This window comes from Lemur catta, chromosome 3 (genome assembly GCF_020740605.2).
Source record: "Lemur catta isolate mLemCat1 chromosome 3, mLemCat1.pri, whole genome shotgun sequence".
Taxonomy (NCBI): domain Eukaryota; kingdom Metazoa; phylum Chordata; class Mammalia; order Primates; family Lemuridae; genus Lemur; species Lemur catta.
The window spans coordinates 100717005-100734560 of NC_059130.1; the positions used below are offsets into that span (position 1 = coordinate 100717005).

At 46.4% G+C, this 17556-nt stretch overlaps 1 protein-coding gene across 5 annotated transcripts in view; it reads right to left on the bottom strand.

Annotated features, from left to right (window-relative positions):
• Nucleotides 1–15284, bottom strand: part of LOC123635774 (protein argonaute-1) — a 40191-nt gene extending 24907 nt beyond the window's left edge. For 2 of the 5 annotated variants that reach the window (XR_006734207.1, XR_006734206.1), the window contains exons 1-10: nucleotides 9742–10638; nucleotides 7285–7405; nucleotides 6644–6825; nucleotides 6110–6246; nucleotides 5751–5885; nucleotides 5513–5600; nucleotides 4711–4858; nucleotides 910–1029; nucleotides 413–544; nucleotides 154–287 (exon numbers count right to left, since the gene is read on the bottom strand). Coding sequence is in view for 1 of the 5 variants with exons in the window: in XM_045548276.1 (XP_045404232.1) it covers nucleotides 154–287; nucleotides 422–544; nucleotides 910–1029; nucleotides 4711–4858; nucleotides 5513–5600; nucleotides 5751–5885; nucleotides 6110–6246; nucleotides 6644–6825; nucleotides 7285–7405; nucleotides 9742–9925; nucleotides 15036–15060 (1397 nt within the window). In the remaining 4 variants the exon portion in view is untranslated. Of the gene's footprint in view, nucleotides 1–153; nucleotides 288–412; nucleotides 545–909; nucleotides 1030–4710; nucleotides 4859–5512; nucleotides 5601–5750; nucleotides 5886–6109; nucleotides 6247–6643; nucleotides 6826–7284; nucleotides 7406–9741; nucleotides 10639–15035 lie in introns of those variants that run through there. The other 3 variants (XR_006734209.1, XM_045548276.1, XR_006734208.1) reach the window with 3 other exon arrangements.
• Nucleotides 15285–17556: the final 2272 nt, after the last annotated feature.

The window sequence follows — 17556 nt, forward strand, 5'->3', positions numbered from 1 at the left end:
AATAGGTAGAAGCTTGAGCAAGAAAGCACAATACAGGCAGAGTCAAGACAGAGAGAGCACACTACCAATCAATCTCAGCCCCTGGGGGTGGGAGAGGGCAAGCAACTCTAGGGGCCTTCCCACCCTTCCATCCCTGAACCCAACCCTCCTTACTTGAGCACCTCTTCTCGACACTGTTTCTGGGGTGCGAAGCAGGCGATGGCCCAGACTTTGATCTCAATCCCGTTGTAGAACTGTTTCCCCCGCATGTCCCAGACACCCTGATTGGGTGTAGCAATGGCCCGGTTCTGGAAATAGGCAAAGGGGGCACCCAGGTGAGCCTCAGTAGAGCCAGGTGGGTAGGGGAGCAAAAGCCCCTGGCTATAAAACCCGACCACCCACATATGCCCCAGAGATGTTGTCTGGCCCTGACCCTGCTCACCCGGCCGCCGTACTGCAAGATGGGCGCCGGCAGCACTCGCCCCGTCACCTCCGTCATGTCGTCTTTCACTTTGATCCCAAATTCTTGGATGTAGGGATCTAAGTTGTAGCTGGCATTCTTCATCTGCAGGGCAAAAGAGGGGGATCTCAGGAGAGCAGCAGCTTGGCAATACTCCTCACCCTCTGGGTCCCAAGGAGACAGCCCTGAAGAGAAGCTAGGGCTAGCAAGGAATAGCCCTAAAAAGGGGAACAAGGGAGAGTGGAAGATGAGGGAAGTGGAAGTGGATAACACAGGAAAGTAATGCAGGAGAGAAATAGAGATAGAAGCAAGTAGATACAAGGTAAAGAAACAAGGGCAGCCCTGGGGAGTTGCAGGGAACAAATCCAGACTTGGGTTCTCCTGAAGGAAGGTCCTACTGGGCCATTAAAACACCTATACTACCAAGGGCCCCAGTGACTGAGCAAACATTTCTCTGCAGCCCCACTGACCAGGCGACTGATCTCCTCCTGTCTGTCTGGGGCCGACCTAGCTGTGGCCTTTATCATGGTCGAAGTCTGGTTGTCAGTCAGCTTCTTAATGCAGCGCTGCCCAGCCACAATGTTACAGACCTGAGGAAACGAGAAGGATAGGTAGCTCTGGCTTGAGTATAGTCCACCCTGTACCCAGAGCCCCACTGTGAGAAGAGACCTTAGCTGTCAGCCATGGAGAAAGGGACTGCAAAAAAACCTTACGCATGCATATATTCTCCTCTTGAATTTTACTTGATAGTTAGAAAATATTCATGTGCAATATAAAAGGCAATACAGCCACTTTGTGATTAAGAGCTTGGGATCCAGAGCAAGATCTAGGCTCAGGTCTCAAATGTTAAATGAGGAGAACAGTAACAATATCATAGGGTTCTCTGAACAGTAAATAAAATAAAGCACTGAAAGGACTGAGTACAGTTCTGGGACACAGTAAACATTCAGTAAGTTGTAGCATAGATTATTATTTATCAAAGGACCAAGTATTAAGCCCCCCTGAATACCAAAAAATTCAATATACACAAATTAGATTCCTAAAGTAGCTGTCCAATGGTGGCAGTCAGTTGCTCCATCTTGCAACCCACCAGGAGGACTATGGATGGCTCTAAACCCTTTAGTCCCAGCCAACAGATGATCATTAAGCCCCCAGACTATAGAAATCACCATCTCTGTTGGCTGACCATATCCTCTGTTGATGTGAGTAACATCCTGCCATTCAGTTCATCTCTTCAGGGCCCAACAGAACACAATGGAGATCAAATAAGGCTGTCGAGTGATATATAAAACTTCCATTCCCCAATATACTATAATCAGGATGCCGTTAACAGGAAGGCTTATAGTAGAATTGAGAGAGCCAGTAAGTTTTGGAAAACTTGTCTTTGCCATTTCTAGGTGATGTTGAGCAGGTCTCTTAACTACTCTAGACTCTGCTTCTTTGGTCTCAGACATGGGGAAAAAAACAGTAGCGGTCTCACGAGGTTGTTGTGAGGATTTAAAAGAGGTGAAATGTATAACTTGCTTGCATAGGGTCAACATTCTTTAAGTACTGGTTCTCATCCTAATTCCCAGAGTTCATGCTAAACAATGGGAAGGAAAACCAGGCCAAGGTCACCTGCCTTCAAATTCCATATTCCAAAGAATCATAAAGTAGTCCATTCATTTAATGGAAATCCAGAATTGTCGACATTTGTGACGTTGCTCTCTTAAAGGTGCCTTAAAGTTGTAGCACTCTATACAGAGGGTTACAGACACAGAATTAACACTAGCAAAAGACTAAAGTGTGGAGGTGGTGAAATTAGAACCTTTGTGCATTGCTTGTGGGAATGTAAAATGGTACAGCTGCTGTGGAAAATAGTGTGGCGATTCCTCAAAAAATTAAACATAGAATCCCCACATGAACCAGCAATTCTATTTCCAGGTATGTACTCAAAAGAAGTGAAAGCAGAGACTTGATCAGACATTTGTACTTCTTGCTCATTACAGCATTATTCACAAAGCCAAAAGCAACCCAAGTATCCATAAGTGGATGAATGAATAAACAATTCACAATTACAGTATACACATATAATGGAACATCATTCAGCCTTAAAAAGGAAGGGAATTCCAATACGCTACCACATAGATCAACCTTGAAGACATTATGCTAAGTGGAATAAGCCAGTCAAAAAAGGACAATTATTATTTGATTCCATTTATTGTGCCTAAAGTAGTGAAATTCATAGAGAAAGAAAGTAGAATGGTGGTTGCCAGGAGTTAAGGAGATGGGAAAAGGGGAGTTGTTATTCAATGGGTATAGAGTTTCAGTTGAGATGATGAAGTAGTTCTGGAGAAGAATGATGGTGATGGTTGTACAACAGTGTAAATGTATTTAATGTCACAGAACTATACACTTAAAAATGGGTAAAATGGTAAATTTTATGTTATGTACATTTTACCACAATTTGAAAAAGAAAAGACTGAAGGAGGAATGAACTGTGATTTGAATATGAACAAATGATTTTCCTATTCAAGGAAGGCAAAGACCTGGACTGGAGGCACTGGTTATTTCTGGTTTCTAGCTAGGGAGATTCAAATAATCTATATTGTTCTTCTACTTAAAACCTTCCAATGGATTCCTATTATAATTAGAATAAAATCCCACCTGGCCAGAAATTGGAACCCTCATTCATTGCTAATGAGATAGTTACAATGGCATAGTCACTTTGGGAAACAATCAGGCAACTCTTCAAGATGTTAAACATAGGGTTATATATGATTTCACTCTTAGGTATATACCCAAGAGAAATGAAAACAATGTTCACACAAAAATGTGTACATCAATGTTCACAGCAGCATTACTCATAATAGCCAAAAAGTGGAAACAGCTCAAATGCTCGTCAACTGATAGATGGATAAACAAAATGTGACATATCCATATAATACAACAATACAGATGAACCTTGAAAACATTATGCTAACTGAAAGAAGCCAGTCAAAAAAGCCCCCATATTATATGATTCCATTTATGTGACATGTCCCCTTCAGCCTAACTGCCTCAGGTTAGTTCTGAAATCCTAGAAGCTCAAAGAAGGCTTGAGCTTTGGTCTGGACAATCTCACAATTGCTGCTGGAACAAAGAAGGTAGTCTAGGATAGTACTTCTCCAACTTATACGAACATATGAATCCCCTTTAGATCTTGTTAAAAGACAAATTCTGACTCAGCAGGTATAGGAAGAGCCTGAGGTTCTACATCACTTTTAAAAAGCTCTCAGGTGATGCCTATCCTGTTGGTATGCTTTTTTTTTTTTTTTTCTTGAGACAGAGTCTTACTCTGTGGCCTGGGGTAGAGTGCCATGGCATCAGCCTAGTTCACAGTAAACTCAAACTCATGGGTTCAAGTGATCCTCCTGCCTCAGCCTCCTAAAGAGCTTGGACTACAGGTGCTCACTACTATATCTGGGTAATTTTTACTATTTTTAGTAGAGATGGGGTCTCACCCTTGATCAGGCTGTCTCGAACTCCTGACCTCAAGCAATCCTCCCTCCTAAGCCTCCCAGAGTGCTAGGATTACAGGTGTGAGCCACCACACCTGGCCTCCTGTTGGTATACTGACCACACTTTTTGAGTAGCACTGGACTAAACAATGAAGTAGTCAGAGTAGTTTCTCATTAGATATTACGGCTAGTATGTACCAAACCAAATAGAGCCCAGTGATTCTGCGTTTGTATCCTATGACTTAAATAGCATTACTATTCTTTCTCTAATTGCAGGATTTCAAAGGTCTACTGAAATACAAAAGTATGACAAATCCTAGGGCTAGAACTTTTTCAAAAGGAACACATTAATCATTGGGGAAATAGAATCTACATTGTAGGTAACATTCATTCCCATTTTCTGTAGAGTAAGGTACACTGTATCTCCAGATCACTTAGTATCCCCAGCTTAAGACAGCACAGAAAGAGAAATTAAGAGAACATGAGTGTGGGTATCTAAAATCTCTGTACTGAATGAACTAATTATTTATTAAATGGTAAATATAGCTTGTGTCTCTGCCTGACAGCCCTGAAAGAAAATGAAGAGTATGAACAGGGGATAAGAAAAGAACTCAGTAGGTAAGAATGAGACCTTTATTTCACAGGAGAACTACCTCATACTTTCTCTGAATGTTAATTTTCCAAACTTCAAAATGAGGATGAGACTATGAAATAACAGACCTCTGATGATCAACATGCAGGTATACACAACAATGCCTGTTCCCGAGCCCAGCCATTACTTGGCAGTCTCACCTCTAAGGGCAGGTAGGTATGCTTTTGTTCCTGGCCAACTTGCAGGCATGGTAGGTGGGGATACTTGAGCTGAAGGTTATATTTCTGTTTGAAATACTGTGCCACTGTGCATTCCACAGTCTGTCCACTCTCCAGCTGCAAGGGAAATCTGTTTGGAGGAAGGGAAGGAGGTGTCATAACCCAGCATTCAATCTCACCTCTCTAGACCCACAACTATTGGAAGCCCTAGACTTTGCATCATCCTTCCCAACATCTTTGAGATTGCCACTCATGGAAAACCAGGCAATACAGGGGTCCAAGAGACAAGTGAAAGGTTTGAAAGAAAATTCCACAAAAGTCAGGACCATATCTGACTCATCTGCATTTCTAACATTGAGCATAAAACCTGACACAGACTAGGCACTCATGGTCCAGTGTGGCCTGCAGTTAGGAATGGGGATGGAATCAGTGACAGTCTTCCTAAGGAGCCCAGGAGCCTGGCTTTCTTTTTTCAGAAAAAAAGAATAAATTGAGAGAGATGCTAACATTTATACAACCATAATATGAATCAGGGGAACACACTGCTCCATAGTAAATGCTCAAGGAGGAATGCGGATCAAGAAGGCCAAAATGGTAGACAGAGTATCAGATCTGGGAAGGCTAAAGGAAGGATGTCAAATTCCCACAGCTTATCTTTGAAAACAGGGCCAGCCCAAGGATCATTCTGAGGGCCAGTGGAGGTGGGGCAGAGGAGGGGTGGTGAGTTGGAAATCTCAACCCTCTTCCAACAATGAAGTATGGCTCAGCAGCCCTGCCAACTTACGTCTGATGGCTAGCAGGGCGACGGGTAACATTACACACACGGTATTTCCTCTTCATCTGTCCACAGTGGGTCACTTCTACCTTCAGACCTGAGATACACACACTGCTTGTCAGGGTTGGAATAGGTTGCTCATTTGCCCAGGATTGGCCTCTCCCCTGAACATATCCCAAGGGGATTTCCTCTTACAGCTAAAGAGAAAGCAGCGCTGTTTCCCTTCCCCGCTTGGTTGGGTCCTCACCCTTGATCTCCTTGGTGAAGCGAACGCGCTGAGAGTCCGTGAGGGGCTTGGGCTGCTCATCTATGTTCCTGATGTCCAGCACCTCACACATGAATTCAATCACTGGTTGTGCCTTGTAGAAGGCAGTGGCTGAGACTGTGGGTAGGGTAGGAATAGCTCAGCTCAGGTTCTGTCTTCCAGAATAAATGGAGGCACTGCAATTTATACTCTCTTCCTCATAGGGTATTGGGATGGGGGCAAGGGGTGCTAGGGCTGTAGGAATTAGACTAGGAGTATGGTTGCAGAGCTGGGAGGAATGAGGCTGGGAGTGTGGCCACTGGACTTGGGGTGCCCCTGGCTCCATAGCTCTCCCCACTCACCATCAATGTTGAGCATCATCTTCCACATGGCAGGGCGCACAGACTGGTGAAAGCCGAACCAGACCTCGCGCCCACCCCCCAGCGGGTGGTAGTAGCCCTCAGGCGGTGAGAAGAAGGAGCGGCCCACAGGGGTGTACCTGGCAGGGACAGGCAGAGAACTGGTCCCTCGGGCACAGGCCCCCACCCTGTGAGGCATCCTGGGCACGGAGGAGCCCTGGCCTGGAAGGCAGGACACCAGGGCTTTAATGCCAGCTCTGATCCTTTACTAGTTGTATGACTGACCTTGTGCAAATTTCTACCTTTTCTCTGCCATGCAGGGACAAATGAGGTGAGGCCCAAAGATATCTAAGAAGTTCAGGGCCAGAGCTTTAAACCATCTAAATGTAAATGCACACTTGCCTGGCAAATGGTAGGGCTTCAAATAATTTTTTGTTAAATGGCACACTGTGGGACCTTAATATGTGCTCATTCCCCTCCTCCCCAAACAGCAGTTCTGCCAACACTAGCACCCCAGACACTAACTACACCCAATACCTCATAGATGCCAGGTGCCTCATGGCCACATCCAGGGCTTGCACAGACTCCAGGGGAACAGGGATCTGGCCACTGACCAAGGCCTCATGCAGCATGCGCCAGCTCACAATGGCTAGCCACTTGATGGAGACCTTAAAGATTCGATCCTTCCCTTCCCCAGGGATTGTCACCTCAAAGTCGACCTTTAGGAGGGTGAGAGAAAGGGGCAAAGGATTGCATTGCTTTCCCACAGGCCAGCATTACTTGCCTTGCCCCAACGACCCCCCATTCCATGGATTTGCCAAGAATATGCTCCTCAGTTGATACAGGCTCACAATGAAGACTCCAAAGTAAATCTAGCCCCTTAGTTTCCAGCCACCTTGGAAGTTTCCAGCCACCTCGGTGCTTCTGTTCCTCTCAACCACCTCTCAACCCAGTAGGAAGTCCTTTAGGTCTATTTTAAATTTAATCTCAGTATGTTTAGGATAAGGACAGGCACATAATAGACTAAACATCAGCACCTACCCACCCCTCACCCTAAAACACTTTCTGCGCACAAAAGACGAAAAGGATCTCTGGATGGCCAGACTCCGAGTAGGCTTACATGAACTTTGTTCCGCCCCATACCCCTGACACAGGTCTAGCCTGACTCCCAACCTTACCCGTTCATTGCCAATGGGCAGCGCTGTGACAGTGTAAATGTTCTTCTTTCCATCATACACGGGCTTGCGATCACCAAATATCTGAGGCTTGAAATGCTGGACCATGTATTCCACCACTTCCCTGTGGGGGATAGGAGTGGCCTGTGGAGGCTGAGAGACTACCACTTCAAGCTTTTGGAAATAATTCAAAGTCCAGGCAATGTCCTATCTATTATACTTAATCCTAGCATCTATTCTATGGCAGTGCTTCTCAAACTTCAACATTCCTATGAGTCACCTGGAGATTTTGTTAAAATGTAGCTTCTAATTCAGCAGATCTAGAGCAAAGCCTGAAATTCTTCATTTCTAACATGCTCCCAGGTGATGCTGCTGGTCCTCAGATCACCAAGGCTCTAAGGGACCTGAAAGAGTGGTCCTGAGTGCCCTCTGAGAAAAGGGGGAGGCTGAGGGGAAACGGGTTTGGTCCCAGGGTCTATCAAGAATCAGGAAGAGATTCCAGACTGCTCCAATCTCAGATCCCTAATCTGATAAGCAAAATAGGAATGAGATCTGAACTGGAATAAGAATAAACTGTGGAAGAAAAACCTCATCTCTTTCATCTCTCTGAAGCCCTTAGTCTCACTAAAATGTTTTCTCTCCATTATCATCTCTTTTTTGATTTCACTCCCTGTGTCCTGCCACTTAGATCCCAGAGTATTCATCATTCCTTCAAAATTCCAGCTCATGCAATCAACTGACCTCTTCACTTTTTAAATCAAAAGTCTTGAATATTACTGGATAAACAGTATATAAGGAGCAACTATAATCACATGGTTTCCATTCCATTAGGCTTCAGTGCTGCCCAGCAATCTTGTTTCAAGTCCCTGATTACTTCCATCCCTCACAGACTGTGTTGAACCTTCTCCACTATCCTTTAACTCCAGAATTCATTCCTGCCTCCTATCAGGAAGCAGCTCTATCTCTGCAAAGAACAGAAGGTAGTATTCAAGGCCATCCTTGAATTTCCAGACATACACACAAACATATTTATATGTGCATGTGTCTTTTTCTCCTCCCTTGCTCTCACATTTGAAATGCCCCTTCCATGTATTATTTTTAAACATAAGAAAATATGTTCAACTTCACTTATTAGAAAAATACAATTTAAAATTAGACCAAGGTATAATTATCTACTTATCAGAATATCAAGATTAAAAAAAAAATCTTATATATGGGATCAGTACAGGCACGGGGAACAGGCACTGATACCTTGTTGATGGGAGTATAAATAGATACAACTTACCTTTAAAAGTTTTTGCAATATCTGAAAACTTCAAAATGTATTGTGCCAGCAATCCCACTCGTAGGAATTTATCTTATAGATACACTCATCTTTGAGTGCAAAAATGTATCTATATGTAATATTTAAGTTTCATTTTTGTAGCAGAAGTTAGACTCAATGTCAATGTTCCTCAACAGATTTATTAAATAGATTATAATATAGTCATTCAATGGAATATCTATGGAGCTATGCAAAAGAATGAGGCAGAGCTATATGTACTGATATGTATTATTTTCCAAAATATATTTTTTAGTGGGAAAATGCAAGGCATAGAACAAAGTATATAGAAATCTATATTTTGTCCATTTAAAAAATGTTATATATGCATACACGCTTGCATACACATAGAAAAACATCTGGAAGCATACTCAAGAATGGTAACAATTAATGCCTCTGTGGAAAGGAACTAGGGGACTGGAGACCAGGATAAGAAGGAGACATTTTTCATCACTCTTTTTGTAATACCTGAATTTTTTTTATATCATACATATAGTTTTCAAATAATAATAAAATTAATTTAGTAAGAAATATTGCTTCTTCTAAGGCTAATCCCTCCAACTGTGCATCCTCCCATGTCCTCCTGCCTCATCAAGAACATCCCACTCTTAGTCCTCCCCTCTGTCCTATACATTTAACCTCTCTTTCTCTACTAGCTCCTCCTCAATCTATAAATATACCCATGTCTCATTCTTGAAAACTCTTCATTCATTCATTTCAACAAATATTGAAATGTGCTAAGCACTGTACTTGACCCCTATAGTCCTCTCTAGCCAACATATTCCCTCTCTCCCCACTTCACTGCCAAGCTATCTGGAAAAAGCTATCTGCTCTCACTATTTCTACCATATAACCTTCCACTTAAAAATATTCCTTAACTCACTGAAGTAAGTGTAACTAGCCCAACTAACTACTCCACTGAAATTGCTCTGGCAAAAGCCACCAATTATCTTCTAATAGCCAAATCCAACTATATTTTTCAGCATTTACTTGGCATCTTGTCCTCAAAAACTTTCTTGGATTTGGTGATACTACCCTCTACCAGTTTTTCTTTTACTTTTCTGGCCTCTCTTTTAAGTTTCTGAGACTCAGGAAAGCAAAGACTCCTGGATTTGGTGGCCTAGATGTGCATCACTTACCGGTTGACTCTGCGGGGACACTTATCCGGCTTGATGTCCACCTCGTAGTGGTAGACGTCGATCTTAGGGATGTCCACCTCAAAGTAATTGGCCAGGAGCTTGATTGGTTTCCCCACAGTGCCAATGCCAGGCCGGCGAGGTGCCTGGAACACCTGCTGCAGGGGGGGCAGGTAGGCACCTGCAGCTACAAGACAAAGAGGCTGGTGAGGGTAAAGTCTGGCAATCTCCAAACTACTCTGATCAGAAAAGGCAAAAGGCCTGCCAGCAGGAACAGGAGAACATAGAGAAAGCCTCTTTCCTGCTACCCAGCCCAGCTGAGGGCTTCTAGCTGAGGGCTCAGACATCCAGGTTCATTTGTGTTTTTGTTATTTTGTTTTTTTTAAACCTCTCTCCAGTTAGGAAAATTACTGTTGTCATCTATTTTAAATTCATCAAGTGAATATGTAGTAAGTTCCTATTACATATAAGCAGAGGGGCTAAATTTGGCTCCCAGTAACAAAACCCTTTTTTCCTTCTACGAGATTAAGACACCTACCTCCATCAGGTATCTAACAGTCCAAGAATGCCCTATTCTCTGCTAGCCAGATGCTCACTTCATTCATCATCATCTTGAACATAAAATGGCATCACCTTGATGCTCCTTTGCATGTAGGCAGCAGGAAGAACCAAAGGCCAGGTTGGGGAGAGTAGGGACAGGTTTGAGACAGGATTAAAGCAACTGAATGGCTGGGGTTGGAGAGAAAAAAAGAAGCTGGACGTGGCTGCTCACACCTGTAGTCTGAGCTACTCAGGAGGCTGAGGTGGCAGCATCGCATGAAGCCAGGAGTTCACAACCAGCCTGGGCAACATAGTGAGACCTCATCCCTAAAAAAATTTTTTTTAATAAAAGTTAAAAAAAAAAAAAAAAGGAAAGGAGAAAAGGCTAAAAGGATAGAGTTTGGAGACAAAGGAAAGGAGAGAGGCTAAAGCAGGAGACTGGAGAAGAGGCCAGAACAGAAGGTCACAGCAGGAAAAAAGTTTGAATTGGCCAGGGAAAGGAGGGAAGGCTGGAGTTAGGGGCTGGGGCAAGATAGGTTAGAGCTGGAAGGTAGGGCAGGAGGAAACAGGCTGCAACTGGGGAGACAATGATGAGAAAGCTTGAATGAAGAAAGAGGGGGTTGGGAAAGCAGAGGTAGCAATCACAATGCTGAAGAAGGAAGAGACACTACGTTTGGGAAGAAGAATACAAGATTTTCCCCAAGCCCCACAGATCCTTCCACACAGAGGGTCCAGATAGGTGCAAAAGGGAACAATTTCAAGACTGAGGGGGCCACTGGGAAAGGCTAGGGCAGGGCCAGCTCTAGCTACTTTCTCCTCTCTTGCTAGTCTGATTGCTGCCCCCAGTCTTATTTTTTAGCTTGTGGGAACAGAAAAAAGGGAAACAGCCTAAGGGAAGCCTTTGTTCTCAGCTATTATTGTCCTTAGCAGAAGACCAACCTAGGTAGGAGGAGAAAGGGATAAACCAGCCCAGGACCTCCAATTACTACAGCTCCGCTTTCACAGTCAGATTGGCTGGAGGTGGGGGATGGGCCATACACTCAGCTGGGGGGTCAGGAAAAGGTCAGAACCATTCATGGGAGGGGCATCCTTCCCAGAGCTAAGCTGTACTGTCTCCCTCTAACCACCTGTCAAGCCCAGACCTACTTTGCAGACAGGAAAATGGAGGCCCAGCCTGGAAGGAAAAGGTCTTCAGAATTCAGCTACGTGAGGAAACGAAAGCCTAACTACTGGAACCTAGCCACCTACCCCAGAAAAAGCTGGATAGAAAATTGCACACAAGCCCATTCACAGACACACTTAGACACACATTCCCATCACAAACATCCACACACTTAGACCAAGGTATGTTTACCTTTATAAACATATCCTTTACCATCTTAGACTAAGTACTTCAAAGGCAAAGACTATATCTGCCTTGGTCACTGCTTAATCTATAGTGCCTGGCACACACAGGAGGTGTTCATTATACAAATATGAAATGAATGAACAAACATATCCAGACACACAAGCACACACAGCACACAAACACATGAACACGTGCAACTGCCCAGAAACAATTACAAACACTGCACAGGACAAACATATATCCTTGTGGGTGTAGCTGGTAAAAGACACTCTTCCCATCTCCAGGTTCTTAAATTCCATTTACCTCTTAGCCTCCCAGGCTAAATAATTATTTGGTGCCTGAAGAGAAAGACATCCCCTAGAGCTGGGGCTGGGTGGATATCATGGGGGATGGAACATACACTCTAGCCTCAAAGCCTTCTCTTTCCCAGAAACAGGACTACACAACAGACTTAGCCTTAGAGCACCTTCCTCTTCAAGGAAGCTTTGGGAAAACAGGGAAGCCCACATCCTCACTTCATCCCTGAACTAGGGAAGGCTGGAGGACACGGGACCCTGTCTCCCATTTCATTCCCCTGAAAGCCTAAAGCAGTACAAAGTCGCCCCCACCCCCTTACCCCAGCTCTTAGCCTGAGAAAGGGAGACACTTCCCTTCAGACCCAGACAGGGACAGACGGCCACTTTGTGATGCAGATGAGGGCCCCAGCACAGAGGACAAAGCTTGGGCCTAGAGGGAAAGGGGCGGGGCCCTTCTCTTCAGACAAAAGCAAGGAGGGAGGGTCTCTGAAAAGGACACTCCTCCTCCCCCATCTCCAACCACCCCAGAGAAGGAAAAGTAACAGAGCTGAAAGCCCTGGCTCAGGATTCCTTCCCTGCAGTTCTGAGGCCCACATACCTCCCAAGGAGCCAGACTGCCTATTCAAAAGACACAAACTCAAGGCTAGGTTAGCTGGTGGGTAAGCAAAGACTAAGAGGCCAATCTTTCCAAAAAGGATTTGTCCTCACATGAGTATACAGAAATTATTAAATATCCACCTATGAACTTAACCATATATGTTCACACTTGAATGTGATTCAGTTCAATTAATTAATATGTAATCTGTGTCAGGGCCTATATTCTAGGCACTTGCTGGTTTCACAAATAAATCAGACACTGCCTCTACCCTCAGGGAGCACCCAGTACAGTACATGTGCTTGGAATACACCTGAGCACAGAAGGCACACTTGAGCATGAGCCCAGTGAGGCTAGCAACAACACCTTAGTTTTGTGTCTTCAGGACACCACTCCTACTTCTTCCAACAGAGTAACAGTACTGGCCTAGGAAGGAGGCAGTTATAGGGTCTCTCCATCCTCAACTTCCAGACTGAATTTCAATTATACCCTTTGATGAGGCAAAGCCTGTCCTACTAGGCTTTTCCCAAAGCTATGACTAAGTCCAAACACCAGGCTCTGGACTGTTCCCTTGAAGATTATTTCTCGTAACAAACAAAAAAGTCAATTTTTTCATCACTCCAGAGCCCATTAGGAATTCATCAGGATAAAATCATTAGCAGTCTAGAATGGGTGCCAGCTCCCAACAATCCATGTGGACCTCAGTGATCCTCCCCCACCCCCTACTCTAGTCCACAGGTCGTTGGAAATAGTTTCCAGCCTAGAATACCTGGAGTTCCTGGGATGGAGAGAGAGGGGCCTGACAGAGAGTGGAAACAGTTTGCACTGAAGTCAGCTGCTCCTTGCACTCAACCTTAGGACCATACCAGCCTCCTCAAGGTTGTTTGTTTGGGAAAAAGTAGTCACTAAGTACTTACGGATCACTAAATGGATGACTTGAGTGAGGTGACAGCAGCTATTGCCTTGGGGGAGGGGGAGGTTAGGTCTGGAATAAAAGATACAAATTCTTCCACCAGGAAAGTACTGAAGTTCAGTCCCAAATGGAAATCTGATTCCCATCTCCAGACCAAATGTTAGAAAGTGGTGAAAGAGGGCCTAAAGGATTCCCAGGTCCCGACTGCTCCTCCCATCACAGGGTAAGACACCTAACACACAAGAGGTACCACTAGCCCATCCTTAGAACTCCAGTCTTCTTGGGGCAGCCCTGCCTCAGTTTCTCCTCTGCTCTTATCGCCTTTTTTCCTGATTGCCTGTGAATAAGTTAAGACTATCACCTGGGACTCACCAGGGTGAAGGTATAAACTCCTCCCCTCCCCCAAGTTGTTTGTAGCTGACAGACTAACTCAGCAACGTTGGCCCTAATGACATTGCCCTGACGGTTTCCGGGGAGTAGAGAGAGGAAAAAAGAAAGATATCCCGTGGGAGATAGGAGCCATGAAAACATTCAAGGATAAAGACTGTAACCTCAAGAGAATTCAATGGAAAAGGTAATTATCCTTGAATTAAAAGCCCCCATCTCTGCTCAGTATTGGACCAGAAACTTGCAGACAACTCCTAGGTAGACCTGGTCCTGTCCTTGGTCCCTCAGTAATCAACATGTTTTCTAAGGCCTAGCTTCAAGAGGACCCGCCCCCAAAACATTGCCTGGGTCCCAGGCTTTCCTCATGTGGCAGAAAAAAGGCACTTTGGCAGTATCCTTCAACCTATTCTTGGCAAATTGTGACTAAGGGGCCTCAGGGCCAAGGGTAAGAGCCCCCAGGGTGGGGGGAAGGGAACCATTTCCATTTGCGCTCTGCCAGCATAACTTTAGAGAGAATGCACCCCATCGGCGCGCTCCTTTTTCCAAGCCAAACAGGGAGGGGGAGGGGAGGGGGAGGGGAGGGGGTATTCGGCCAGCCACGCCCCCACCACGTCGGGCAGCCCCTTCCAGCTGCCACCTCCGCGCATGCTCCGGCGCCTCCGCTCCGGCTCCCCAGATTCACGGGGGGAATCCCAGGGCTGGGTCCCCACCCACCGCCCCCTGACCCTCGCCTCCGCGTCAGGCCCGGCTGGGGCGGAGCTCACAGCCAAGCTCTGGCGCCTTCTCCCAAGAGACATTAGCCTAGCCCAGCCCAGTCTGGCTGAGCCCCCGCCCCCAGCATGCGGTAGCTCCCAGCCCATCTGTGTCGCCCCCCTCCTCTTGTGGACACCTGGAGCCCGCCCCCTGCCACCTGCCGGGCCTCTCCGTAGGCCTACCCGGATCTCCGAGAGTCCTTCCGTGCGTTCAGGCCCTTCTCCCAGACTACTTCCCACCCACAGGACTGCATATAGCCTGCTTGAACAAACGGGCCCCATCTCAGGGCTCTCTTCACATGGCTCTCCACCGGAACTGCACACAGCCTCCTTCAAACTGAGCCCCCCATCCCATGAGAACCCCTCTCACTCAGGAGCCCTTCCCTCACTCGGAAACCATGCTCTTCAAGCGGGAGCGCCTTGGTCCTCGGAGCATGCACCGTCCCCCGTTCCCGGGAGCCCTTACCTGCTCCCGAGGGTCCCGCTTCCATCCCATATACCCGTGCGGAGGTCAGGCGGCCCAGAGACTGTGGAGTCCAGCGTGATGGGCCTAGGTACCTCTCACTCTCGCTGCTCTGGCTCCCGGGCCGGGCTCGGCTCCCCCACCAAGCCCGGCCGCTCGCGCCGCCACCCCCGCAGCCTCCGTTGCCGCCGCCGCCGCGGAGCTTGCAGCAGCTCCCCCTGCGAGCGCCCGGCCAGCTGCCAGTGCGCAGGCGCGACCGCCAGGCCCAGGGGGCGGACGGGAACGAGTCAAGCGGGGCGCTCCGACGGCAACAAAGGCCAATGGAGAGGGGCGGGGGCACCGGGGACCGGAGGCAGCGGCCCCTGGCGGTCACCCGTCGCCATGCAGCCCGGCGGGAGGGCTCCGGTAGAGGCGCCGCGGAACCGCGCAGTGGCGTAAGTGGGGCGGGGCAGAGGGACACCCCCTAGCAGCCTCCGGCCCAGTCTTTTCCTCAAACAGGTCCCTCTAAACCTACCCACAGCCCCCGCCCTTCGCACAGAGCCGCGCGCACATTACAGGAACCCCCACCTCATTCCCAAACCCCATTACACTCGAGCGCCCCACCGCCCAGGGGCCCTGTCTCCCACCTCTCCTCCCAATCACCCTCATCCTCAAGCCTTGGCTGCAAAGCGAGTGCCTCCGCGAAGTCTTTCTCCGTCCCTAGTCACTGAACTCACTGACGACACCCTCTCTTCCAGGCCGTGTGCTGGGTGCTGAGACCACAGCTATGTAAGAGACCCTGCCTAACCTGGAAAATGTCACAGCCTTAACTTAAGTGCGACTACAGAGCTCTACTTGCCGGATCTGGGAAGCACCTGCCTCCACTTTCTCATCTACAGCTCATGCTTGAACTCTGTCAATCTGCCTCTACTCTCACCACGTCACTTAATGACTTTTTGTGTTGAAATCCAAAGGACAATTTTCAATTATTTCTCCACAGTATCTGACATTGTGTCTCTCCTCCCTTTCTGAGCCTTCTACGTAGCTTCAGCATTTTCTTAAGTCTCCTACTGCCTAAGTGCTTTTCAGTCCTCTTCAAGGGCCCCTTCTGCTTTTGCCCCATTAAATAATTGTTCACTGTGGTTCCAAACCCACCTCTCATTCCACTCTCCAGTCTGTCCTTGAAGGTATCATCCACACTTAAGGCTCAGTGGCCCAACTATGCTTCCAAATCTCTATTTCCAGCCTTGTCTCACTCATATTTTCAAGTGTCTGCTGGACAGCTCCACCTGGATACTAGCACTTCAAATTTAAGGCGTCTAAACCAAACCCTTTATCTTTCTCCCACAAAAGTGCTTGCCCTCTGCTTCCTGACTGGGTGAATGGCACCTTCATGTCAGAAATGACAGTTCGTCTCTCTCCCTTGTTCTTTCTATTCAGCTGTTCACCAGGTCTTGACATGTTTACCTCCTGAACTGCTCTCACGTGACTACCTGCCATTCTGATTCCTTGTGCTGGTGCAAACCCTTATCATATCTTGCTAGAAGTATCACAACCACTTCCTTGCTAGTCTCACAGTTTCTGGGAACTCCTATTCTCCCTCCCATTCAGCCTGCTGCAGTGATGGGCACTAAGAGGCTCAACTAAAACATCACTTTCCCATATTGTCATTCATATGTATTTTTATGCCTGCTTTACACTAGATGCTATGCAGGGGGCTGGAACTTAAAGAGATGGACCATACCCAGTCCTGACCCAAGAGGAGATTAATTTCTGACACTAATCATAGCATGCCTCTCTTCTTCATCAGCAAAGGTTCTCAAACAGCAACCATCAGAACCTCCTGGAAAGCTTGTTTTAACACTGACTGCTGAGCCCTGCCTCCAGTGTTTGTGATTTGGGTGGGTCTTGGGTGAGATCCAAGAATGTGCAAGTTCCAGATGAGGATGATGATGCTGATCTGAGAACCACATTTTGAGAACTACTCCTCTACAGTATAAAGTAGTAGTTAAGAACAAAGACTCTAGAGCCAGATTATCTTGGTTTCAATCTTGGCCCTGCCATTTACTAGTTGTACCACATCTGGCAAATTATTTAACTTCTCTGTGTCTCAATTTCCTCCTCTGTAAAATGATAATAACAGTACCTACTTCATTGGGCTGTTGTGAAGATTAAATGAGTTAATAGTTGATATATAAAAAGACTTTAGAACAGTACCTAAAAGAATGCAATTAAAGTATTAGCTGCTATCATTATCTGATTCTCACACTATGGCCTGTTCCCTGAAGACAGGGACAATATCAGATACATTTCTGTCCCCATTTAGTGCCTAGCATAAGCTGCGCCTAGAATGATCAGTAAATTTGGATTTACCTGAATCAAAGAGATGGCATCCAAAAACTGTCAGAAATAATAAGACCTGCCAGGCACAGTGGCTCACGCCTGTAATCCTAGCACTCTGGGAGGCCGAGGCGGGAGGATTGCTTGAGCTCAGGAGTTCGAGACCAGCCTGAGCAAGAGCGAGACCCTGTCTCTACTAAAAATA